We start from the raw sequence: 25,362 nt of genomic DNA on the forward strand, positions 1-25,362 counted from the left end.
GAGGGAGGGAGGGAGGGAGGAAGGGAGGAAGGGAGGGAGGGAGGGAGGCAGGAAGGCAGGCCGGCCGGCCCTGGCCTCGAGCCCTCCCTGCATCTTTCTCTGGCTGGTCTTGGCCCTGTTTCCCTTTGTGCTGTCTGTGACTCTTCCCTTCCTGTCAGATCTTCCCGTGGGTTGGGGAGACTCCCAGCGTTTTGACTGCGATATATCTCGGGGTGTCTGTGTTCCTCCTTCTTAGAATTCATTGACCTTCCAGAAGCCAGGCCAACCACCTCCGCCTTTTTTCTTAGGACGCTCAGTCCGCTGGCATTTAGCGTGATTTATACAAATCATGTTGCTATTTGTTTTCAATAGGCCACAGGTCTTTTTAAGCTCTCTCTCTGTGTGTGTGTGTGTGTGTGTGTGTGTGTGTGTGTGTGTGTAAATATCCCTCTCTGTCTTTTTGCTTCTTCATTTTATATTCAGGAACAGTCTTCACCAAGTGGGGGAGGGGTGGCCCTCGGAAAAGGGACGGGACCACCATTGCTTGTGGCCCAAGTGGTAGAGCGCCAGCCTCCTGTGAGAAACACTCAGCAACAGCGCTGTGAGTTCAAGCCCCTGGCACGGCACCAAATTAAGGGACCAAGGTGTAAAGGTGATCCTGGGTGCCTCCCATCAGCACAATGAAACATTCGAACTCTCTGTCGGGGCACTCTGAAGGCCTGAGTTCAAATCCCAGCTATGCCTGGGCTGCCTGAAGGATCATCTCTGCTCCTCACCTAGGGATTTGGTGACAAATGCTTCCAGGGATGGGGGAAATGGCTATCCTTGTTTGGGGGACACAAAATCCCCAGCCCAAGCCCACAGAATGGGCACCGGTTGCTGGGGTCCAGGCACAGGCGTGGGGGGGGCAGCGGTGTCCTGTGAGAGGAACCCAGGAACTTCTCTGCCAACCCCCCACCACCACCACCACGCGTGCCCTCTGCTGCCCTCTGGTGTCCAGGGCCAGCACTGACCTTTTCTGACTCGGTCTGGCCCCATCCTGCCCCCCCCCCCATGGTCTGAAAGGGCTTTGTGCGGGCTGAGGCCGCCGGTGCCCACCAGGCACCCAGCACACGTGCTCATGGGTAATTCATGGCGGGTCACGTGGCCGACAAATGAATATTTATCAGCTTTCTCCTGGTGTTTCCTTTTTTTGTTGTTTTTTTTTCCTTTGCTACCATAATTCTAGGCTGCAGCAAATGGGATTTGTGAGCAAATAGAGAAGGAGAGAGAGAGAGAGAGAGGGGAAAATATCCAATCCAGTCCATTCCACTTGTAGTTTTCCATTTTTGGAGGTGCTGGGAGCACCCGCAGGAAGGCGGCTTTGGCCCGACCACGCCGCGATCCTTCAGAGCCGTCCAGAACACACACACACACACCGCCATGGGCACGATGCCCCACGCCCCCACAGAGAGCACCCCACGCCCCACCGCTGCCCGGTTACCAGAGCGGAGGAGCCCCCCCCCCCAGCCTCACCATGGCTCCAGTCCGCTCCCTGGGACCAAGTGTCCCCGGCCATACAGGGCTGGTGGCCCCCAGCCCGGAAGGATGAGCCACCGCCAAGATGGGGGACAGTGCTGCGTGGCTCCTCCTGCACCCCCCCCCGCCCCGCAGTGACCCCATGTAGAACGGGAGCCCCTCTGCCCCCTCCCGCACGTACCTGCCGCTCGTCCACGCCCTCGGACCCCGACGCCAGCCGCTTCAGCAGCGCAGGGTCCAGAGCCTGGAAGCGCCTGCGGAACTGGGGGAGCCCCATGTGGTCTGCGAAGCCTAAGGGGGCAAGAGAAGTCAGGGTCCAAACCAGGAGACGGGCCTAGAGCTCCAGACGCAGGCCCAGCCTCCGAACCCCGCTAGGGCCGCCGCCTGAGTTTGAATTTGGAGCCGCGCGCTTGCCGGACCGCTGCTCCACCACGCACCCCTCTTCCTCTCTTTTCAGATAAGGTCTCCTTTTTATGTCTACTTATTTTTTGTCCCCTCTAAGCTTGAATGATGATTTCCTACTAATCTAGGCCTCCTGCACAGCTGGGATTACAGGCATGCACTACCACACCCGACTTAGACCTTGCTTATCATCCACCCCTGTAGTGATGTGGGATTGAGATCCAGGAGGGATGGACTTCTCCAGTGGGGGGAGCAGGGGAAGGGCCGGTGAGGGACATGAGAGAATCTCAGCAAGCCCGGCCGGCCAGCAGCTGCACTGCTGAGCCCTGACCACACAATCCAAACGCACAGTGCACAAACGCACATGAGCCAGGGACACCCCAAAAGAACACGCGTGGGCGGGGGAGAGCGCCACAGCACCAGCCGGCCAGCTAGGTAGAACCAATGGATGGATCCATCAATCGGCTGGTGGGAGGGGAGGGGGTCTGCAGGGGGAGGGAGCGGGGAGAGATGAGGAGGGGAGAGGAGGGGTGGGGGAGAGGGCTCCTCTGAGTCTCCCACCTTCTCTGTGAAGTGCTCACTGGGTGTCCCCAGGTTCCATTATTCCTGTGATGGGGGTCTGGACCCCAGGCTGGGCACTGGGGACTCCAGAGGGAGTGAACAAGTGGCCGTCTAAGACCCCCGCCACCGGCCCAGGCGCCCACCCTCTGCCTGAAGCGTTTCTAAGTGACCAGCGGAGGAATAGCGCTGAGAGCAGGAAATAAAAAGACACCAGGAGATTTAAGGTCACACCCAACACCTAAGATTAAACTGACGGCAGCCGGGCACCAGCGGCTCACGCCTGTCATCCCAGCCACTCAGGAGGCTGAGGTCTGAGGATCACGGTTCAAAGCCAGCCTGGGCAAGAAAGTGCACCCCCCCACGGGAAAAAAAAGTCCAATGGGAGCTGTGGTTCGTATGTTAGAGCGTGAGCCTTGAGCAAAATAACTCCCAGGGACAGCACCCAGGCCCTGAGTTCAAGCCCCGGGACCGACACCATAAAAGCACCAAGATTGACAGGTGGGAGGTTGCTTGCTCTGGTATAAAGGAGAAAACTTTGTCCCCTTGATTAAAACTCGCGTCTCCTCTGCTAAGCCCTGTGATCGCTAAGTGGGGGACACGGCCGGGGGGACCCAGCAGCCTCATCCCCCGCTGCTCCCCATCCAATCTGAACCCCACCCTCCAAACCCCAGCTCTCGGTGCCCCTGCCTGCTTCCTGCGGGACACCCCTGCGGGACACCCCTGCGGGCGCGGGGGTCAGCTTCTGGCCTATCATTGCACCAACCAAACTGACCTTCCTGAGACCAGGGCTCCTTGGAAAAATCCACCCCACTCCCCGCCCCATTCCCAAAAGAACCAGTGAGACACAGCCCGGCCATCCTGTGCTGTCCGCATGAACAGGCCAGCTCCCCGCCCTGAGATGCACTCGTGTGTCAGGTGGAAGATGGCCTCCCGTGCAGGGCTGTCCAGACAGGCCCGCAGCGGGCCGCGTGCACACTCCCGAGGCGTCATTGGTGACCTGGGGGGGGGGAGGTCAGGTGCTCCGACCCCGCTGGCCCTCACCTGCCCTGTGGAGCCGCAAAGCCTGCAGGATGTGAGAGCCAGCGAGCTGGGCCCTCAGAGCCGGGACGTCCAGGGCCTGGGGCTGGCCCGCCCCTGGCTGCTCTCCACCAGCATCGCTCTCCACCTCCGCGGCCGGCAGCAGACAGTGGATGAAGTGCAGCTGAGACCGGCTGAGCAGGCTGACCAGGGCATCCTACAGCCAAGCAGAGAGCCGTGAGCGCGGGCTGCCCCTGGGGCCCCCTGAGTCCTAAACCAAGCGTTTCCCACCTCCGTCCTGGTTTGTACTGATAAGATAGGAGGGACCTTTATAATCGCTCCTGCTGAGACAGGCGGGGAAACTGAGGCAGGGAGAGCGCCCTCCAGGGATTCCCAAGCCACACAGACAGAATCGTGTAAGAGCTCCTACGTCGGAAGATACTTCAAAACGTAAATGCTTCCCGGCATCCGGGCCATTTGTTAGCGGGCTGGTGTTGCGGGCGTAGGCCACAGGTGGATGTCTGCTGCCGAACCCGACTCCCTGCACCCCCAAAGACAGATCCTCCCCGTGGGAAAGGCAGACAGAGCTCCTGCGGCATCCGTCCCCTCCGCCAAGCCTGCGCCCCCCCTGCTTTGCCGGGGGGGGTCAGACGATGCGGGGAAGTGCCCAGGCCAGAGGGGCTTGGGGTCCTGCAGGCTAGGGGGGCGGGGGGGAACCCTCACCATCTGCAGCTTGATCTGGGCGCACGACGCTCTCCTCTTGAGCGCACCGAGGCTGCCGGCGAACGCCCGCCTCAGCACGCGGTTCCGCTGCAGGGCCTGGGGCGAAGTGGCGGCCAGCCCGGCCAGCGCCTGGCACACCGGGGGCAGCTTGGCCTGGGCCTGGAACAGGCTGAGCAGCTCCTCCCTGGGCAGGGGGCGGGGGGAGGGAGAGGAGGGAAGGGAGCTTCAGGGGGAGCAAGAGGTGAGAGCACCCCCATTCTTCCCTGGGAGAATCCCTTAGCTCTCCTGCTATAAAAGACGGACAGAATCAGTTCCTCTGAAGCTCCAGTGAGAAACATCTGGAAGGCTCCTCAGCACCCCACCGCGGGGGCTGAGCGCACATCCCTGGGGCCCCAGGCCCCGGGAGGCAGGCCCGCCCCCGAGGTCAGCGCTTCCTCCCCCTGCTCCCCGGGGCTGGGCTTTGCTGGGCCCCCTTCCCACGCTGTGTCAGGCTGGTAGCAAAGCAAAGCCTGGCCTTGCTCTGCCCTAGCTCAGCTCCCCCAGGACCAGAGAGTGGGGTGGAACTCTCCAAGGTGCTGAGACACAGGCTGGGTCCCGCCATGGAGCTGCCTGACATCCCCGAAGCCTCACAGAAAGACCTCCAGGCTTGCAGAGGGAACGGGGGGGGGGGGCGGGCATGTCCATCCCCATACACCCAGACTCAAGACAGACGCAGAGCCGTCCTGCAGCCTGCCCGCAGAAGAGGGAGCGACAGACAGCTCACCGGTCACGCGGGGGACACAGGACAGGACTGTGCTCCCCTCTTGAGTCCTCTGTGGGTTCCTGACCCCTCCCTCTGCCCCGTGCCCCCCGCCTTGACTCCTCTGCAGGAGCTGCAAGCCCTGGGCTCTCCCCCTAACTCTGACCACAACGGCCTGACAGGGGTCCCGGGCATCGCTTAGACTTCCGGCGTATCCCAGAGCTGCTGTGTGATCAAGAGGCGAGCTGCCTCCCCAGCTGCAGCCTCGCTGTTCTCAGCTGTAAAATGGGTCTAAGGACACACAGTTGCCATGAGCATGAATGAGGTCCTTGTATAAAATACAGCCTGGGTGCCGGAGCAGGTGGTAAACACCTACCCTCGGCCCCAGAGCCTCCTTTTCTTGCTGCAAGATCGACATCACAAGAAACCAGCCTTAAACATGGGAGGTGCATGCATGCACACACTTGCGTGTGCATAGACCTAGGAGGTGCACCCACATGCACCCCCCAAAAAAAAAAAACAAACTATGGAGGCAAAGCAGGAGCTGCCAGCCTTGCGCCACATCTCTGGGTTGAGTGGTCAGGAAACGACGCCGTGAAGGTGTTTTATTTTTAATGCTACAAAATGTCTCTGTTTCAGTTTTACGACCCCGGAGCTCCAGGATGTTCATAAAAATGGTTCCATTCTCATCATCTCCCCGAGACTTAATGAAAGGCAAAGCGCCAACCTAAGTCTCCACTTGTTTTTTTTTTTTTCTTTTTCTTTCGGTTTTCTGACCAGCTTGTTCTCCAGCAGCTGGTTTTCCCACTGGAGTCACCATCTGTGGATTCTAGGATGGGCCTCTCTGGGGCTTTGAACTCCCACTGGGAGAAGGAGGTACAATCCCTCCCCTCCCCACCCCCGACCCAACCTGGCTCACCTTTTGGACTGATGCAGGAGCTGGGGAGCGTCGAGCGCCGAGAGGTTGGGCTTGGCTCTGTGGAGCCAGCCGGTGAGGTCGTAGCGCACGGGATCCTGGCCCAGCTGGTGGAACACCTCGCACTGCAGGGGCTGCTCACAGGTCCGGAGGGCGGGGGGTCCTATGCGACACACAAAGGGGTTGGGGTGAATGCCAGGCCCACAGGGGATACTGAGAAAGCTGCTGGCACCCCAAGAACACAGTAAGTTTTTATTACTTCCAGCCAGCTAAAGGTCACAGCACGTGGGAACACAGGCAACTTTATTTCCAAAGTGGATTTCTATCCCTCTCTGTTTTCGGGAAGCCTGGACCCCTATTTCAGCCAGCCTTTGTCGGTTTCGGTCCCCTGGGTGCGTTTTCGATAGGCATCCACGTCTCTCCCCGATGCTGCAATTTGCTGAATGCATCCTTTAAGAAGGCTATTTATCTGTGTTACACAAGTACATTTGTTTGTTGTTGTTGTTTAAAGAAACATTGCACTGTGAGTTTGATGTACGAGCATTATGTATTTTCCTAATATGCATGGGGATAAGTAGCTATTAAATACTTTTAAAATATTTATTCGCACACCGTCTAAAAATTGTCTTGGTGATCAGGAAGGAAATAAATGCTCAGTGCCCTCTTGAGGGCTGTGTGTGTGTGTGTGCGCACACGCATGCATGCATGCATGCACATGTCTAATGCTGGCAGAGTGGGAAGAGAAAGCAGGACCAAAGGGAGCCTGAGCTGGGCTGGGCCTGAGGCTGCCCGCCATCCCCTGCTGTGTAAGAGTTGGCAGAGACACTGAGTCTCTGAGTCTCTGTTTCCTCCCCAGTATGACACCTCAGTGGGCAGCATAGGCTTAAAGGAAATGAGGTGCATAAAATATTGCATCTGGGCTGGGCGCCAGTGGCTCACGTCTGTCATCCTAGCTACTTAGGAGGCTGAGAGCCAAGAATTGTGGTTCAAAGCCAGTCTGGCCAGGAAAGTCTGTGAGACTCTTACCAACAACTATTAGCCACCAAAAAGCCGGAGGTGGAGCTGTGGCTCAAGCAGTAGAGCGCTAGCCTTGAGCAAAAGAAGCTCAGGGACAGCGCCCAGGTCCTGAGGTCAAGACCCAAGACCAGCAACCCCCCCACACACAAAAATAATTGCTACATGGGTGAGCACCAGCAGCCACCTGGCCTGTATCTGACCCTGGCACCTCACCAGACATCCACAATGTCTGCCCAACTGAAAGTTCCGGAAACCCAAGTTTCCTCCACCCTCTTGTTGTCCTTCACTGGCTGGCAAAGGAGTCAGTGCATCTCAGAGTGCAGAGCCAGGACGGGGAGGGAGGGTAAGGGGGGGGGGCTGTCAGTACTGGTCTGGCCCAATGCCAGCACCCTCCAGAGTGAGGGAACTTTCCAGAGTAATAAGGACTGCTGCCTCATGGGCCAGTCCCCCAACCGTTGTGTGTGTGCGTGCAACACTATTGTATTAGTGTGTTAGTGTCAGGACATACATTCGTATTATTAAAATGTAGGCATCTGCAAACATTTATCTAGCATGTATCCATCTATCTATCTATCCATCCATCCATCCATCTATCCATTCATCCATCAATCTATCATCCAACTATCTATCCATCCAGCTATCAATCTACCCATCTATCTATCCATTCCTCTATCTATCTATCTATCCATCCATCCATCCATCTATCCATCTATCTATCCAGCCATCCACCTATCTACCAATCCATCCATCCATCAATCTATCCATTCATCTATCTATCCTCTATCTTTCTGTCCATCCATTATCTATCTGTTCTTCTGTTCATCAATCTTTCTATCTGGTATTTGACCTCGTTTTTCTTCTGCTTTTCACAGGAGTCTACCGATGCTCACAGCATGCGCATGAGCCCATACCAGTCTTCCCGCCTGGCGGGGCACCCAGCCTGGCCTGTGCGGGACAGAGCCCAGCCCTCCACCCTAAACGCGCACTTCCTGCTCACGCGCGGCCTCCGCTCTCCCCGCTCACTTCCTGCTCACACAGCCTCCGCTCTCCCCGCTCACTTCCTGCTCATGCAGCCTCTGCTCTCCCCGCTCACTTCCTGCTCACATGCAGCCTCCGCTCTCCCCGCGCACTTCCTGCTCACGCAGCCTCCGCTCTCCCCGCTCACTTCCTGCTCACGCAGCCTCCGCTCTCCCCGCTCACTTCCCGCTCACGCGCAGCCTCCGCTCTCCCCGCTCACTTCCCACTCACGCGCAGCCTCCGCTCTCCCCGCTCACTTCCTGCTCACACACAGCCTCCGCTCTCCCCGCTCACTTCCTGCTCACACAGCCTCCGCTCTCCCCGCTCACTTCCTGCTCACGCACAGCCTCTGCTCTCCCTGCTCACTTCCTGCTCACGCAGCCTCCGCTCTCCCCGCTCACTTCCTGCTCACGCGCAGCCTCCGCTCTCCCCGCTCACTTCCTGCTCACACAGCCTCCGCTCTCCCCGCTCACTTCCTGCTCACGCGCAGCCTCCGCTCTCCCCGCTCACTTCCTGCTCACGCAGCCTCCGCTCTCCCCGCTCACTTCCTGCTCACGCAGCCTCCGCTCTCCCCGCTCACTTCCTGCTCACGCGCGGCCTCCGCTCTCCCCACTCACTTCCTGCTCACGCGCAGCCTCTGCTCTCCTCGCTCACTTCCTGCTCATGCACGGCCTCCGCTCTCCCCGCTCACTTCCTCCTCACGCAGCCTCCGCTCTCCCCGCTCACTTCCTGCTCACGCACGGCCTCCGCTCTCCCCGCTCACTTCCTGCTCACACACGGCCTCCCTGCTGGCCTGGCAGAACAGCACCCAGCATGCAGGTTGGACTCGCCCCATTCCGTCCCCTAGTCCCTCACCTTCCTCCCCGGCTCCCTTCTTCTCAAAGGCCGCACGCAGACGCTCGAGCACCACGCTGTCGCTGGAACCTTCCACCCGCACCTCCTCATCCAGTAGCCAGAAGAGGCCCCTGGCGTCCTCTGGGCCACCGCCAGCCGCCACGTGGACCTGCGGAGGCCCAGGGTACACGGAAAGGACCTCAGGCCAGGCTGGAACTCCTGCAGCAACCGCCCCGGTCACTCCTGTGACCTAAAGGGGATCACGTCCCTTCTCTGGGCCTCATTTTCTCTTCTCTGAGTTGGGCACAGCATCTTTATCTGAACTCCAGACCCAACTCGGCACAAGCGGCTGCAGTCTGGTGAGCCGCCTTGGCTCGGACCACAGGCCCTGCCACCGTACGACATCACTCACACAGAGGCTGAGAGGTGGTTCCTAACCCCAGGACATTGTCACCTCCGAGTTGCCCGGGCCATATCCCAGATGAATCTGTGCAGAACCAGGGATGGGTCCCAGGCACCGGCAGTGGGGGGCGGGGGAGGGTCTCTGTCAGTCCCCAGGGCTGGCACAAAAGCTTGCCACATCTAGCATTTCACTAAAAAGTGAAGTCCAAAAGCCTTGCTTTCCTGGGTCCCTGGTTACCTGAGAGGGATTCTGATCCATGAGAGCCACCGTAGTCTCCAGGGAAGACTCTGGAAGGTCAAAGTGCACAGGGATACCTTCCTAAAAGACAGCATCACAGGGGCTGTTAGCTCCAAAGTGAGCTGAGCGGATGGGGAGGGGCCTCTGGTGGAGGGGGGAACTAAGATGCACCCCCCCCATACACACTAGCCCTGAGAGTTAGTGCCGGGCCCTGTCGATACTATTTGTTTGAAATGCATCCACGCAGATATTTTTATTTTTACTGTTGTCTTGGGCTTCTGCCAAAGGAATAACCCGAATTTCAATGTCTCTGATCGTATGGATGAGCAATATGGCCACTTCCAATAGTTGCTCACTTTTTGCTACTGGAATCAACACGGTCACGGGGCGAGGAGGAGGGGAGGACACCCTGCGGCCTCCCGGATCCTGGTGACATTCACAGTGTCACCACGGTCACGGGCGTGTGCATATGCTCGCCTGCACAGACCCACTGGAAGCCGTTAGCTTACCACTTTGCGCTTGGCTGGGTCGCTATGGGGTGAACACACCCCCTTCCGAATCACAAGGGCTGGAATTTAATAGGCAATGTGGTACTTTTACGAAGCAAAGTCTCCAGCTGGGCTCTGTGGCTCATGCCTGGCTTCCTAGGTACTACTCCAGAGGACTGTGGTTCAAGGCCAGCCTGGGCCCAAAGGTCCAGGAGGCTCAAGTTTCCACAGAAGGAAGGCTAGGATGGGGTAGCACAAGCCTGAGGATCCAAGTTCAGGCATATGCCCAGGCAAAAAGCCAGACCCTATCCTAAAAAAAACCAACAAAAAGCCAGGCTGGAGGCATGGTTTGAGCAGTAGAGCACCCACAGAGCAAGCTCAAGACCCTGACCTCATCAGGGCTCCTCCTCTTTTTAATTTTTATTTTTTTTAAATTGCTGGTCCTGAGGCTTGAACTCTGGGCCTGAGTGATGTCTCTAAGCTCCTTTTTTTTTTTTTTGCTCAAGGCTAGTGCTCTACTGCTTGAGCCACAGTGCCATTTCTAGCTTTTTCTGTGATTTGACTGGAGATAGTCTCACAGGCTTTCCTGCTCAGGCTGGCTTCAAACTGCGATCCTCAGACCTCAGCCTCCTGAGTAGGTAGGATGACAGGTGTGAGCCACCGGTGCCTGGCTCAGGGCTCCTTTTATCAATGATCCAAGTCCTTCCTCAAAGGACTTCCCACTGCACCAGCCATAGGCTTCCAGGAGACGGCAGGACAGGGGCCGGGGCCCAGAGATCAGAGATACTGACCCTGACCCCCAGAGCCAGGAAGAGCCCGGGCCCCTGCTGCTGGACCAAATGTGGGGAAAGGAGACACAGGAGTCCCCAAAACCCAGAGCGATGGCCACCGCAGGGCAGAGTCCTATTAGTCCTCCTCTCCCCCAACCTCTCATCTGCCCTCGCCTGGCCCAGCCCACCCAGCTGACCTCTCGGAACCGCTCCAGCGTGGAGACGAAGGTCCGCTGGTAGAAAAGCAGCTGCAGGCGCTCCTGAGCGTAATTATGGCACAGCTCCTCGAAGGTGGCCGCCCGGCCTCTGCCCTGATGCCTGGGGTTCTGGAAACCGGCGGCGTCGACCACCGTGATGGAAGCCATGGACAGGTGCTGGGAGCAGAAGGATCTAGAGAGAGAAGCGAGAAGGGATTCTGAGAAGGCCCGGAGTGTGACGGGCCCTGGTCCAAGCCGCCAGCCTCCCCACTGCGGAGATGGAAGAACTAGGTGGGTGGGAAGACCCGGTGTGAGAACCAAGCTCACCACTCACAGGCTGTGTGAAGCTGGGCAAGTCACTGACCCTCTCTGAGCGTGGGCTTCCCCAGTGGTTCAAGGGTGGGGGCTCGCCCCACCAGGGATGCAGTGGCCACGCCCCTACGCTGGAGCCACACCTCCACGGCGGAGCCACGCCCCTTTCTGTGGAGCCACGCCCCTGCAGCCGAGCCCCGCCCCCACCAACTCCCACCCGTACTGCAGAGCCCCGCCTGCACCGCTTAGCCACGCCCCCTGCTGTGTAGCAGAGACACGCCCTGTATGGTGGGGCCACGCCCACACTGGCCAGCCACGCCCCTTGTGCGGAGCCACGCCTCCCACCCTGCCTCTCACGGATCCCTGTGCTGGCCCAGACGCGCTGGCTGACTGCAGGGAGGCCGCACAGCGCGGGAGCTAACTCCAGCACTGCCCGCCTGCCCCCACTTGTGCCCGACCACAGTCCCCAGGTACCGGTTGATGAGCGAGACCACTGCGGAAAAGAGCTCCTGGTACAGGCCGGCCGCCATGCCCTCCACGCACTCCACGCCTGTCATCTTCAGGCCTGGGGTTGGGGAGAGCCAGGGGTCACCACCCTGCCCGGTGCCAAGGACACGGCCACAGAGCCGCAGAGGGCTCGGACACCCCCACACCCCCCTGTCCTCCATCACTGAAGGCCCTGAGGCCTGCAGGCCGAGGCCAGCGGCTGCCCGCCCCCCCCCCAGGCCGCTCAGGGGTCCCCAGAGGCCTGGCCCCAGCATGGCGCCCTGGGAGGTGTGGGGTCTTTAAGGGGTGCAGCTCAGCGGGGCTTGGCCCTAGCAGAGCTGGGGAGGGAGCCTGGGGCTCTTCTTCCCTGGCTTCTCCACTGTCCCTAGCTAGCAGCTTTCCTCCAGCAATGCCATGTGTCTGCTCAGGCTGGCGATCAGTGGACTGAGGAGAACCTGTCCTCTGTTGCAGTGGGTTGTGTCAGATTCATCGTTACAGAAACAGCAAAGGGCTTAACAGAGAGTTGGCCACCTCCTCCAGGAAGCCTTCCGGGGACCATCTCCACCTCTAAGGTGACCTCCAGCTCTCCACCGCGTGGCACACATTTGCCAGGCTGCCTGTGCCCATGCCAGCTGACATGGAGACTTTGCAACATCGTAACACACACACGCACGCACGCACGCACGCGTGCACCCCTGTGCACCTTCACTGGTAGAGCTGGGTTGGGGGGTTGGGGTTCAGACCACAGAGCCTGACTCTAAGAGAGATTCCATCATGTGGACACACTCCCCCCCCACCTCCTCCCTCCTCCCTTCAGCTCTGCCTCCACCCTGGGCTGTTGCTAGGCAACCACAGCCTCCTCTCTCCGGAGCCTGCGTGCAGCCCACCGGCCCTGGGACCCGGGCCTGTGCTTGTGGCATTTGTGGATGAAGTGTGTGTGTGTGTGTGTGTGCGCACACACATCATGCATGTGTGTGTTTGCGTGGCACACACCTGGATGAACGTGTGCACGCTCTGGTGTGTGCACTGTGTCTGAACGTGAGCGTGGGTCTGTGTGGGTACCATGTGCGTGGTGTGCCGTGTGTGGACTCTGCGTGGGTTAAGATGACCAGCGCCCACTCAGGAGCTGAGATCCAGACACGAAGGGAAGAGGCCGTGGAGGCCCGGGACCTTCTGCCACGGGCCTGCAGACCCTGAAGGGTGGGGGCGGCTCCGGGGAGCTAAGAGAGCCCCAGGGGTGCACCCCCAACCACGGCTCACCCCACACGCGGGCGGGGGCTGCTGGTGGAGTCCCAGGCAGCCCCCCCACCCCGGGCCACGATCTCACCGCGGCCTGAGGGCCTCCCGCTTGGCCCCCATCGTTTCTCAGGCCTTCCCCGCCCCAGCCGCCGGTACCCGCGCTGGCCGCCGCCTCCTCGTCCTCCCGGGCCCCGCGCCGCGGCCCCGCCGTCGCCCGCTGGATGATCTGGCGCAGGTGGTGCTTGAACGTGGCCGTGTTCAGCTCCTCGAACTCGCAGCCCAGGGCCTCGGCGGCGTGGTTGGCGCACTCAAAGCGCATGAACTGCTTCCGCCCCACTGCGGGTGGGAGGGGGTGAGATCCCGGCTGGTGAAGGTGGGCACACCGCGGCCTTTGCCTGCCCCGTGCCCACTGCCTCTGCCACCCAGCTGCCCTGTGTGCCCAGCCCCCGCTCCACCCAGCCCTGCTCCCCCCCACCCCAGGGAAACCCACGCAAGCAGGAGGTAGGGTGCATGCCCTCACTGAGCCAAGGAGCTAACTCAGAGAAACGAGAGCTGCCGAGAGTGGGAATCGAGGGCCGCCGGTGTGCCCAAGTCCAGCTGCAAGGGGGCGCCGCAGAGGGAGACAGCCCGAGGCCAACACAGGCAAACTCACAGAGGCCCCGTGTGAAAACAGGCAAAGCAGAAGGGGCTGGGGAGCGGTTCAAGTGGTAGAGGACCTGCCTAACAAGTTCACCAAAATGAAGAAAAAGAAGAGGAAGAAGAAGAAGAAGAAGAAGAAGAAGAAGAAGAAGAAGAAGAAGAAGAAGAAGAAGAAGAAGAAGAAGAAGAGGAAGGGGGGAGGGAGAGGAGGGGGAGGGGAAGAAGAGAAGGAAAGAGATAAGGGAAGGAAGGAAAGAAGGGAGGGAGGGAGGGTAATTTCGGGGGATAAAATGATAAAGCTCTCAGGAGGCTGAGATCTGAGGATCACAGTTCAAAGCCAGGAAGGAAAGTGTGTGAGACTCTTATCTCTAACTACTCACCAAACAGCCAGAAGTGACTCTGTGGCTCACAGTGGTAGAGCACTAGCTAGGCTTGAGCACAAAAGCTCAGGGACAGCGCCCAGGCCCTGAGTTCAAGTCCCACCGCCACCAACACCAACAACAACAAATTAGAAAAAAAATCTCCTCAGGTGCACGGCGAGGAAGAATTAGATCCAGGTAAGGAGATAAAGAGAGGAAGGCCCGATCTTCCTGCAGCGGGGGCCCTGGGAGACCTCGCCGTGGCGGTGGGCTGTGAACCGGCCTGGAAGAAGTTTCTAGCCACAAAGAGCACTGTAAGGAGGAGCAACTTTGCAAAGGTCCTGGGGCAGAAAAGAGGAGAGCCAGGTAGGCCAGGGTGGCCGGGACGTGCGGGAGGCGGTGGCGGGGGTGTGCTGCAGCCAGGCCATGGGTCCAGGGGACGAGGACAAAGTGTATGGCCCCAGACGGCTACGGGGGACAGCGCCACGCAGCCGAATACCAACCGCAGCCCAGCCTTGGGTGCTCTCTGGATTTTCTACGGTGCTGCCGCGCCGATGTTTGCCGTGGGAAGTCGGCACAGCGCAGGGGATCTTATTTCAACAAGCCACCGCCGCGCCGCCATCTCTCACAAGTGTCCTCTCTCCCCTTCCCCCAAGTCAGTTCCTGTCTCTGAAGCGGCATCTGCCGGAAGACGTCTCGAGGGTGCCGCGGGCCTGCGTTCTCCGCAGGCTATGGTGGGTTGGGCATGGGGATGCACGCCTGTAATCTCAGCTCTCAGGAGGCCAATGCAGGAGGTGGGGGGAGGTCCAGGAAAGGGACCGAGAGGAGCGTGTGAGCTTCCGGTTCTCAGAAGCAGCAGCAGGTGCCACACGCCACCCCCCCACCTTGAGACACAGGTGCCCAGAACTTCCCCCCTGAGCCCCCGTCTCCCCACGCTAACCAGTCACCTCCACGGCGATCTGGACAATCTCACCCGTCACTATCTGAGGCCAAAGAGAGGAGAAGGCTCCTGGGGCCATGCAGCCCCCCCAGGGGAGTAGAGGGGGGACAGGACCCCGACAGAACAGCTCAGACACAGCTCGGCGTCGACAAATCGAGAGTCATAAAAACCCTACCATCCAGGGACAGTGAGGCACACCTGTAATCCCAGCTACTCTGGTGGTGCCAAGCTGGAGGACCTAGGCAAAGCTTAGCCACCATGCCAACCAGCAAGCCGGGCACGGTGACTCACCGCTATGATCCCAGATCTGTGGGAGGCAGAAAGAGGAGGATCACGGTCCACGGGGGACAAAAACATAAGGCACTCTCCAACAACCACAACAGCAAAGAAGTCAAGCAGAAAAGGGGCTGGGGGTACGGCTCACGTGGTAGAGCACCTGTCCAAAGCCCTTGCTGGAGCACAGCGGCTCTAGGGAGATGACAATGGCCCACAGCTCCTCTGCCATGTACCCGCTGTGTGAGGCCTGGGGCGTAGCTCACCCTCTCTGTGCCCAGCCAGGAAGAGAACTGCAGATGCGTGGATCTGTGTGCCGTTCCCAGCGTGCGACATGCCCTCAAGACACTGACACCCCAACACCTCTCCAGGAGCCCTCAGAGTGGCTGCCGCTGGGCAGAGGAGGAAACCGAGACAGCCAGCTCCGGACGAATGTTAATGCTATTGGACTGCCCTCCCATCAGTTCCAACCCCAGAGCCGGGCCATGTCACCCCAGGCCTCCATTCCAGGAGTGGAACTCGTTTATAAAATACGTAGACAACCAGGCGCCGGCGGCTCACACCCGTCATCCTAGCTCTTCAGGAGGCTGAGAGCGGAGGACCCAGGTTCAAAGCCAGCCCAGGCAGGAAAGTCCATGAGACGCTGATCTCCAATGAACCACCAAAAAGTTGGGAGTGGAGCTGTGGCTCAAGTGGTAGAGTGCTAGCTTTGAACACAAAAGCTCAGGAACACTGCCCAGGCCCTGAGTTCAAGCCCCAGGACCAGCCCAAAAAAACAGATGATAGATAGATAGATAGATAGATAGATAGATAGATAGATAGATAGATAGATAGATAGATAGATAGATAGCGGGATGGATAGAGGGATGGGTAGATAGATGGGTAGATAGATGGGTAGATTGATAGAGAAAGAAAGGAAGGAAGAATGAAAGAAAGAAAGAGGAAAGAAAGATGGATGGATGTTGGCAGCGAAGGCGGCCAGGCACACGGGAGAATATCATCGCAATGAAAGGAGGGGGGACCTTGATTAATGAAAATGATTCTTAATATATTTCAAGATGATGTGGGATGGCGCCGAGCCCAGACTTTTACACATGACAGTGAAATCCTTCCTAGAGGATTTCGGAACAAGCTTTTATGAACTCTTGCAAAGCAGAATGCAACAGAGGAGCTCGGCGGGCCGGGCCCCGGGAAGACCCGAGACAGACAGCGCCTCTTAGAATATTCCAGCAGGTGGGCGGGCGGGGAGGAGCGACTGCCGAGACCGTGTGTGCGTGCGATATTGATAAGCGTGACTTGCTCCGTCACCACCGTGGGCCCCCGCCCGAACCCTTCCAGCCCTCCCTCCCCTGCCCCCGGGTGGAGGGGAGCCCCGGGGGCCACTCCAGTGACAGGTGGAGGAAGGGTGGGGGAGGATACTGCTCGGAGGCCCAGCCTCCATGGGGCTGCAGTGAGCAGAGCCATCCAGGGGACAAGACTGCCACCTGGTGGCAAGAAGCCATAGCTACCAGCCACATGGTCTCCCTCCGCTGGCTGGGGTATTGGACCTGCCAGGGTCAGGGTGGTTATCCGGGAAGAGTTCAGATCCCGTCCTTATGTAGGAACCGCAGCTCTAGCTCCTCCGGCAACTTATGACTCCCTACATGAGACCGGGGGTAGCCCCCCCCCCAAAGGACGTGTCCATCTCCCTGTCTCCGGTGCTTGTGGACATGACCTTGACCCGGGAAAAGGGTCTGCCAGGCGTGCTTTAGTCAAGAGCTGAAGATGGCGGCGGCGTGGGAGAAGCTAAAGCAAAGGGGACTGGGCGTGGTAGCGCACGCCTGTAATCCCAGCCACTCGGGAGGCAGAGGAAGGAGGCCCTGGTCTAGGGCCGGCGAAAGCACAAGCCCCTAGCTGAAGAAAAATGAATCAGTAAACGAGCAGCAAAAGGACCAGGGGTGGGCTCCCGTGGTGGAGCACCCGCCTCGCTCCGAGTTCGAATCCACGGCAGAAGAGATGGTAATGACCCGGGGAGGGAGAGGAGAGGGGAGGGTTTGACCCAGAGGGGGGGAGGTCGTACCTTTGCAGGCCCCCGCGGCCCCGAGGTGGTAGATGGCGGCCAGCACGCGCCACACGGCCCTCTGCTCACCCTGGGAGATGCTCAGCGCGTCCATGGCGGCCCGGAGCCGGGCGAAGCCAGCCGCCGCCTTCTGCTTGTCTTCAGGCTGAGAGCGAGGGAGAGAGGAAGGGCGGAGGTGTCACCGCGGGGACCGGCGGCCTGGCCTCGCGGGGGGTCGGGCCAGCCCTGGGGTGGTCAGACCCGGAGGGGGACAAGACCAAGAGGGAGGAGGCCCGGGAGCCATGTTCAAGGCCTCCGAGGGAAGCCACACTACAGCGCGGGCTTTGAACCACCAGTGATCGGAGGGTGCTGCCACCCTTGCTGGGCCGTGGCAGACATCACTAATCAATCCAGAGCCTCTGGCTGGCCAGGGAGCCCAGATTCACCCCAGGACACGGCCCAGGCCCAGACCCATCGCCAGCCGGGCCGGAGCTGGTTTCCCGTATCAAGTGCAGCAGGAGGCACCACCGTGAGCTTCAAGCAGCCAGGAGAAGACGCGGTGGCCGAGTGCTCACGGATACAGGCTGCGGAGTGTGTTTGGGGGTCTTAGGACCCCTGGTTTGATTGGTTGGGTATGAAAACGCATCTAAAGCTCCTGGGCATCTGGCCCAGGACCCCCGGGACAGGGGCCCACAGGACGGAGAGGCCGCGAGCCAGAAACTCAAGCTCCTGGTGACAATAACCCACCTGCACCTGGGGAGAAGCCGTGGGAGAGAAGTGGGGGCAGTGTGAATGCCACCTGACCATCGGCGCCTCGATTGAGAGAGAGGGTGTGACACTGACCCAAGGTCACACAGCAGAGCAATATCAGACCCATGACTAAGAGCCGGGCATGTGCAACGCCCACCCCCACTCCAGCCAAACTGGTCTGTAGAAGGGTCATGGGCCAACGGTGGCCATGACATGGGGAGGTCCAAGGAGCCGCTCCCGTTTGTCTCTGGGCTGGCCTCCCACCATGATCCTCCTGTCCCATGCCTCCCATGCACTTGAGATCACAGGTGCATGCCACCATGCCCGGCTGGCTGGTTGACATGGGGGCTCACCCCGTTTCTGCCTGTGCAGACTTAACACTTCAGTCTTTCAGGTCTCCATCTCCCCAAATGCTGGGATGATAGACACCCGGGCACAACGCATGTTACACTTCACCTTTAGAAGTCAGCGGAAGGAAAAGAGCCACAAACACAGCAGAATCCCAAGATGCTGTGGGGTTTGCCCAGTGCAATCAGAGGCGGCAGAGGGCAGGAAGATGGGGCAGCTCTGGGGCGAAGCCTCGCAGACCCCACCTGGGCCTCCTGGCCGCCGCCAGCTGTGCTCTCTCAGGTGAGTATCTTCACCTCTCTGAGCCCGCACACAGGAGGAGCGCAGTCCTGACCCTCCCCCATGGACACGGGGCTTCCTCCCCAGTGACAACCGGGGCAGGCAAGGGGATGTGTAGCTGGCGCTGGTGACGCAGCCTGTCACCCTAGCTACTCAGGAGGCTGAGATCGGAGGATCCTGGTTCGAAGCCAGCCCGGGCAGCAAAGTCCGTGAGACTCTTATCTCCAGTGAACCACCGGAAAACCGGAAGTGGCGCTGTGACTTAAGGTGGTACAGCGCTGGCCTTGAGCGGAAGAGCGCAGGGACAGCGCGCAGGCCCTGAGTTCAAGCCCCAGGACTGACACCCAAACACAAAACAAAGCAAAACACCGCACCACAACAATAACAGTAAAGAACGTGCCCCAGGGCGGAGCCCGGCTGAGAGGCAGCAGCAACAAGCCAAGAAGATGGTGATGGCCCCGATGGTGACCCAAGAGCACAACTGTGGCTGGGGCCAGGGGGCGGCCGGGGCGGCCAGTGCCGCCACCGTGTCCCTCCCCAGACGCCTCCCAGACTCTGCTCCCATCCCCCTCCCCGCCCCATGGCTGCAGTCTGGCCTGGAAGGATGTGGATGTGTTTCCGTGGAGGACGGAGAACAGAGGACGGAGGAGAAAGACCCGGAGAAGCACGGGGCGGGAGAAAGCTGAGCACAAAGACTTGAAAGCCGCCCTCGCAGGGGGCTGGGAAAGTGGCTCAGTGGTAGAGCACTTGAGGCCCTGGGTTCGATTCCTCAGCACCACATAAGCAGAAAAAGCCGGAAGTGGCGCTGTGGCTCAAGTGGTAGAGCGCTAGCCTTGAGCTGAAGAGCTGAGGGACAGCGCCCAGGCCCAGAGTTCGAATATCTCCAATTAACCACCCAAAGAAAACCAAAACAAAACAAAAGCCCTTCTGGGGGGCTGTGCGGAGGGGCGGGTTCTCGAGCCCCGCCCTGAGCGCTCCATCCCTCGGGGCGCGGGCCCAGGATGGTTCGGATTCTGTTGCCATGGGAACAGGGAGGGGTACCAGGCCCTGAGCCCAGGGCGGAGGAGCAGAGGGAGCGAGGGGTGCGTGCTGCTCCCCGACTCCTGTGGCCAGGGGTGGAAGAGGCTCCGCACCCGACCACAGAGGGCGCAGGGGAGGCCTGGCGAGTCGGAGGGAGCGCGCCCGGGCATGGCCGCAGCGGCCGCCCGCACACGTGAGGCCACACAATTGGCTGAGCAAACGGGAGGAGAGAGCGTCCACCGTATCCAATCATTCCAACACCATTTCCTCCCCCAAATGTATTGGGGAAGTAGCTCAGGGGAGGAAATCAGCTAGCCCGCCCATCCAACTCCTACTCATCCTTCAAAACCCAGGTTAGGTGTCCCATTGGCTAAGAAGCCTTCCCTGACTAAGGCCACGTAGGTCTTTCAGTCAGGCTGTGCGGCCCACCACACTGCAGAGTTAGGATGGGGAGGGACGGGGCGGAAATCATCATTAAAATATCCATAAGGGAAGCAGGAGGCTGAGCTCTGAGGATCAGGGTTCAAAGCCAGGCTAGGTAGGAAACTCTAATCTCCAATGGGCCACCAAGAAGCCAAAAGTAGAGCTGCGGCTCAAGTGGTAGTGCACCAGCCTTGAGCAAATTAAAAACGAATGCTCAGGGACAGTGCCTAGGGACTGAGTTCAAGTCCTGGAACCGGTACAAAAAATAGATATCCACAGGGGAACAAAAGCCCAAACAAGCAGTCAGCAGTCAGCGCGACTCTCCAAGGCGCCCCAGCCCGTGTCAGCAGGAAGCGTCCCAAAGATCCCTGCACCCCGGCTGCCCCGGGGCCCCACGGCCCGAGCCAGTCCAGCCCGGGCCACGCGCTCCTCCACCGCCACGCGGCCCCCGCGCTGACCCCGCCCCCCGAGGCGCCCGAGGGCCACCGTGCAGATGGACACAGACCCCCGGCCAGGGCGGGGTGCCTCCCTCACCCCCCCAGGGTGCACCCCGGGCCCCGGCCAGGACCCCCGCTCACCTTGGACCAATCACCCATGCCGAAGGCGTGGCCGTCAGCCATCTGGTGCAGATTCAGCTCCGTCCTGGGGGAGATGGGGTAGGAGGGGAAGGGAGGTGAGGGGGACCCCCGGGGGCCCTGAGGGGAGGGGACCCCCCGCAGTGACCACCACGCTCCTGGGGACAGCGGGTGCCCACCTGAGATCCAGGTCCAGCCCGGCCAGCATTTGGGAGAACACCTGGAAGTTTCCTTCCCCTTCCGGCCGCTGGCTCACCCGGCTGGTCTCCAGAAGCATGGTCTGCAGGGAGACGCGGGCAGCCGTGGTCACACGCGTGTGTGTGGCTATGCACAGCCGCCAGAGGGCGCCACAGAGCCGGCTCCCGCAGCCCAGGCGGCCGCTGGCTCCAGCCAGAAAGCCAGACTCTTACAAAGTCACTGAAGCCAAAGGGGTCTGGGGCGTGACTCAAGCAGCAGAGCGCCCACGGAGCAGGTGCAAAGGCCCCGAGTTCTAACCTCAGTAAGCAACAGAAGAAAGAAAAGGCCAGGCCTAGGTGGCCGCCACTGCCATCCGAGCAGGGCCCAGGCAGAGCCCAGAGCCCTGGAGCCAAGGGGTGGGGGGGGTCTGTCACATAGCGAGGCTCAGGACGCAGCCCCCCAGGTCTCCCCCCGCCTCCCCCAGAGCCTCACCTGCAGCTGGGCGGCCGTGACGCGTCCGGTGGCGCTGAAGTCCAGCGACATGGCCATTGCAAACTTGGTGGCCGCGTGGCCGTGGTTGGTGCACGCAGAGCCGAAGGCCCTGAGGACCGTGAAGGCCGCGCGGATCTTGTCCACTGTCGGGGGGACGAGGTCGGTGGAGGGTTGGGGACCTGGGGCAGGGGCCGCCCCCACATCCAAAGAGGAGGACAAAAGGCTAATTCCCAGAGGGCCCGGGGCCCGGGGCACCCCACGCTGCCTGACCCTGGAGGCCACCGTACCTGCAACCCTGCCGTCCACGCCGCCCGCCATCTGCACCAGGTGTTCCAGAACCTGCTGGCAGCATGCCGTCTTCCCCGCCCCGCTCCGGCCCAGGGCCACGATGCTCTGGTCTCTCCGTTGGCTCAGCAGTGCCCAGTATGCCCGCTGGGCCAAGGAGCCGACGTGGGCTGGAAGCCTGTCCCAGGGGGCCCGGGGCACCTGCAGGACGGCAGCCCCGGGGTGAGCCCGGGACACGGCTCGGGACAGGGCCTGCTCAGAGGCTCCGGACGCCCAGCCTCCGCCCACTGTGGGTCTCTGCTGCCCCTTGGTGGTCATTCTGGGAACTGGACCCTGACTTGGCCCAAGGCCGAGAAGCTGAGCTGCAGAGGTCAGAAGATGTCTGGAAGCGTGTGCTCCAGTAGGGGTCGGGGGACACACGCATTTCCCACCACCTCGGGCTGGGTGGCAATGCCTGAACTTTCCAGAACTCTTCCCCAGCTCTGACTTCCAGGTGTGGATGGCCCTGGGGGGCTGCTTGCTGTTGGGCCCCATGAGGTGATGCCCCCCCCACACACACACTCTTCTCTGAGGTCACTGTGATCTTTACTGCCTGCGGTCTACCCTCCATCCCTGCTGCTTCCTCCTAGCCTGACTGCTGCAGACCCGCAACCAACAAAGGGCTCAGTGCAGGGCTCCACAAATGGAGGGACCCGGAAGGAGGGAGAGAGAAAGGGAGGGAAGGAAGGAAGGAAGGAAGGAAGGAAGGAAGGAAGGAAGGAAGGAAGGAAGGAAGGAAGGAAGGAAGGAAGGAGAGGCTGCAGTCCCAGATCTGCCCACCAGGTGGCAGCAAGAGCTGGTCTTTGCAGACATTCCCGTCTTGGCCCAAATGTCCACCCTTCAGGGCAAGTAAATCTATGGGTGGGCCTGTGCGGGATCGGGGGACGGTCTCCCAGACTCTGGGGAGCCCCGGGACAGTGCCTCGGGCACGGATGAGCCTGGGTATTCTCTTAGCTCTCTTCCCTGTCAAACTCGGGCCGCCGGTGGCCTGCTGCCGCTGGCCCGGCCCCGGCTCACATCTGTGGTCAAGCTGCTGCTGTTGTTTATCCCCGACTGCTGTTATTATTGTTATTGATCTGCGTGTGCCATCGCTCTTGTTATTTCTCTCTCCTGCCCTGGGTTTTGGCTCGTTTTTGTCCCCGGTCCTTGCTCCCCCCCCCCCTCACCTGCCCTGCCAGAGGTCCCGGGGGCCGCAGGACGATCAGATCCGGCCCCGCGCAGGTGTGCGGCCTCTGGGCCTGGTAGCGTCGCAGCAGTGTGTTCAGGACGCTGGGCTCGTTGACGCTGACCAGCGAGGCCAGGTCCTCGGCCTGGTCCAGCTCAGGGGGGTTGGCCTGCGGACAGCACACCGTGGGATCACGGCCGGCCTCCCTGACTCCCCGCCCCTGCCCCGTCTCACCACTTCCCTGCCCAGGCAGGCAAGCAGTCCCGGCCCTGGGGGGGGGGGGGGTCACACGCCAGAGCCCGGAGCCCGAGGACACTGGAAGGGCGGCAGAACTCGGAGCAGGCTGGGATCTCAATTTGTTCTTGCCTGGGTCTTATTAGAGAATGCGGGGGTGCTCTGTGACCCCCCCCACTACCCAGGACAGAAATGAAGGCCCGGCTCCTCCTTGATCTGCAGTGGAGATACGCCCTGAGGGAAAGGCTGGTGCCAAAAATACAGCCACTGCCTGTGGTGGCCAATGGTAGGCCTCAAGTTATCAAGTTATCTTTGAGTTCCCTGGCAGCCAGAGGGCAAAGGGTATCTTGCTCCGTGAAAGGAGAGCGATGGCTCTCGAGGGGCCGAGCCGTCTGCCGGCGGGGAGACCCACCCGGTGAACCCGGTCCTCGTCCACCTCCATGACGCTCCTGTTGGAATCCAGGCAGAGTCGGACCCGGCCTGCCGGCAGGTCGGCTGTTCCCTCATCTGGTTTTAGCACCGTTGCTGGTTGGGGGGCACAGACAGAAGAGAGGAGGGAGGCAAGAGGGGAGGAAGGAGGAGGGAAGGAGAGCAAGGATGGAGTCTCAGCCAGGCCAGGGACCCGGGGAGAGAAGCAAGCGGGGCTTAGACAGGTCCAAAAGGAGATGCAGCCCCTCCCTGCCCGGGGGGCTGTTCTCACAAAGCATTCTGAGCTGTGGACCCCCCCTCCCCGTCCACCACCCCCAAATCTTTTAGGGAGGGAGGATGAGTCTGACTGGGGAGGTGCAGCACCGCATCTCACCCCCAGACCCGAGACAGCGGGGCACAGACACCCAGCAACCTGCCATTTCCCTTCCGGTGCCCATGGCAGACATCACCAATCGATCACCCACACCAGGATCAGATGCTGGCATGTATGTGGCCGACTGAGGCAGGCTCAGGGCATCTCAATGTTCCCCGCTCTGCGTGGGGGCTTGCAGGAGACCAGCAGCAGGAGGGGGCGTGGGAACAGCACAGGGATGACCCCACCCTGCCCCCGGCAACGCTGACCCCTCCTTACCAAGCTCGAATCCGTCCTTCTGAACCAGCCAGACCTTCTCCGCCTCGTACCACCTGCCCTCTCCAGCCTGGATGCAGAGAGCCACTGGTTAAAGCAGCAAAGCTGCAGCCAGGCTTGGGGCCTGCGGGGAACCCTGCTCTCTACACCCAGCATTCAGCTCCCAGACAGCACCTTCAACCAGCCACTGTCCTCCGAGAACCCCGGCTGTGACAGCTGAGGAGCAAGATGGCTCCACGCAGTAGCTGCCGTTGTGGGATTCAAATTCACACCTCTGCCGGCTCTACCTGCCCAGGACTGGGATTGCAGGCGTGCACTACCACACCCAGCCTGGAACCCTGGCGCCTGCCTCCCGGAGTTCCTCTCATTCATTCTGAGGGACATGCTTTGAGTGGAAGCTTCCAAGCCGCCCCCCTGGAAGGAATCCTGGTCCCTTCTCCGACTCCCCGTCCACCCCAGGGCCTCCCTGCCCGCCCCTCTATCCCTGTCCCCCGCCGCCCCCCATGCCCAGGCTGGGGCTGAGCTCATCACCTGCTGGGGGTCGGGGCTCTGGTCTCCGCTGCACGGCTCCTGAGGCCCCCGCCCCTGGTCAGCCGGTTTCTGGGTGGAAGGCTGGTCGGCCGGGGTCTCAGGCACAGGCTCCAGCTGGGGCTGGGGGACCCCCCCCTCGGCAATCCCGCTGGACTCCTGGGCTCCTTGTGTTCCGCGGTCTGGCCGGTCCTCTGTCCCGGAGGCCTCCGGCGGTGGCCCCCGGGGAGCTGCCTTCGGGGGCTCTGCACACCCCTTTTCTGCCACGCTTTGAGCACCAGCTGCTTCTCCGGGCGCCTCTGTCTTCTGGGGCACCCCGGTCTCCCCGGCCACTGGTGGAGGCCCCCCTGCCTCCTCCAGCCCCCGCGTGGCCTCCCCCGCCTGCGCCCCTGGCTCCTGCCCCGCGCCCCTTTCCTCTGTCTTGGTCTGGGGTGGTCCTGCTTTGTCCTTCTTGCTCGGGGGAGTCTCCCCCTTGCTCTTCTTGCTCAGGGAAGCACCCCACTTTCTGGCCGGGACTCGAGGCTCAGTGCGGATCCGATGGCCTCCCTCCTGGGGCAACGCCTCCTTGTCTGTCTTGTTTTGGGGTGCTCCTCCCCCCGCGGTCTGCGGTTGGCCCCCGTCCCCTGCCCCTGGGGCCTGGGGCCTGGTCCTCTGCTCCTCTTGGCCCTGGGGCTCACCCCGTTTGGGCTGTTTGGTCGGGGGGACCCTGCTCCCCTTCCCCACGGCACTTTGACTCCTCTGTTCCTGTGCGCCTCGGCCTGTGCCCCCAAGGCCCCCGGGCCGGGTGGTCTGGGCCTCCCGGGTCAGCGCCCCTGGGCCAGCGGGGGGCGCAGCCTGGTTCTCTGCCCCTCCGGGGTCTGCGGCGGGGGCTGGGGTGCGGCCGGGC

At 61.0% G+C, this 25,362-nt stretch overlaps 2 protein-coding genes across 2 annotated transcripts in view; both read right to left on the reverse strand.

Moving 5' to 3' along the window:
- Positions 1 to 25,362, reverse strand: part of Myo18b (myosin XVIIIB) — a 114,835-nt gene that overhangs the window by 85,911 nt on the left and 3,562 nt on the right. Inside the window, exons 6-23 of the mRNA XM_013014279.1 lie at positions 24,480 to 25,345; positions 23,952 to 24,018; positions 23,304 to 23,416; positions 22,659 to 22,826; positions 21,456 to 21,654; positions 21,169 to 21,311; positions 20,679 to 20,779; positions 20,503 to 20,566; positions 17,126 to 17,270; positions 13,012 to 13,191; positions 11,605 to 11,695; positions 10,819 to 11,011; positions 9,364 to 9,444; positions 8,745 to 8,892; positions 5,859 to 6,018; positions 4,201 to 4,384; positions 3,502 to 3,694; positions 1,679 to 1,788 (exon numbers count right to left, since the gene is read on the reverse strand). Coding sequence (XP_012869733.1) covers positions 1,679 to 1,788; positions 3,502 to 3,694; positions 4,201 to 4,384; positions 5,859 to 6,018; positions 8,745 to 8,892; positions 9,364 to 9,444; positions 10,819 to 11,011; positions 11,605 to 11,695; positions 13,012 to 13,191; positions 17,126 to 17,270; positions 20,503 to 20,566; positions 20,679 to 20,779; positions 21,169 to 21,311; positions 21,456 to 21,654; positions 22,659 to 22,826; positions 23,304 to 23,416; positions 23,952 to 24,018; positions 24,480 to 25,345 — 3,206 coding nt within the window. The remainder of the gene's footprint in view (positions 1 to 1,678; positions 1,789 to 3,501; positions 3,695 to 4,200; positions 4,385 to 5,858; positions 6,019 to 8,744; positions 8,893 to 9,363; positions 9,445 to 10,818; positions 11,012 to 11,604; positions 11,696 to 13,011; positions 13,192 to 17,125; positions 17,271 to 20,502; positions 20,567 to 20,678; positions 20,780 to 21,168; positions 21,312 to 21,455; positions 21,655 to 22,658; positions 22,827 to 23,303; positions 23,417 to 23,951; positions 24,019 to 24,479; positions 25,346 to 25,362) is intronic.
- The window catches only part of Adrbk2 (adrenergic, beta, receptor kinase 2), a 70,487-nt gene continuing 59,479 nt past the window's right edge, over positions 14,355 to 25,362 (reverse strand). Inside the window, exons 23-24 of the mRNA XM_013014280.1 lie at positions 15,255 to 15,259; positions 14,355 to 14,367 (exon numbers count right to left, since the gene is read on the reverse strand). The gene's annotated coding sequence lies outside the window, so the exon portion shown is untranslated. The remainder of the gene's footprint in view (positions 14,368 to 15,254; positions 15,260 to 25,362) is intronic.

Source organism: Dipodomys ordii, unplaced genomic scaffold (genome assembly GCF_000151885.1).
Source record: "Dipodomys ordii isolate 6190 unplaced genomic scaffold, Dord_2.0 Scaffold23, whole genome shotgun sequence".
Lineage (NCBI taxonomy): Eukaryota > Metazoa > Chordata > Mammalia > Rodentia > Heteromyidae > Dipodomys > Dipodomys ordii.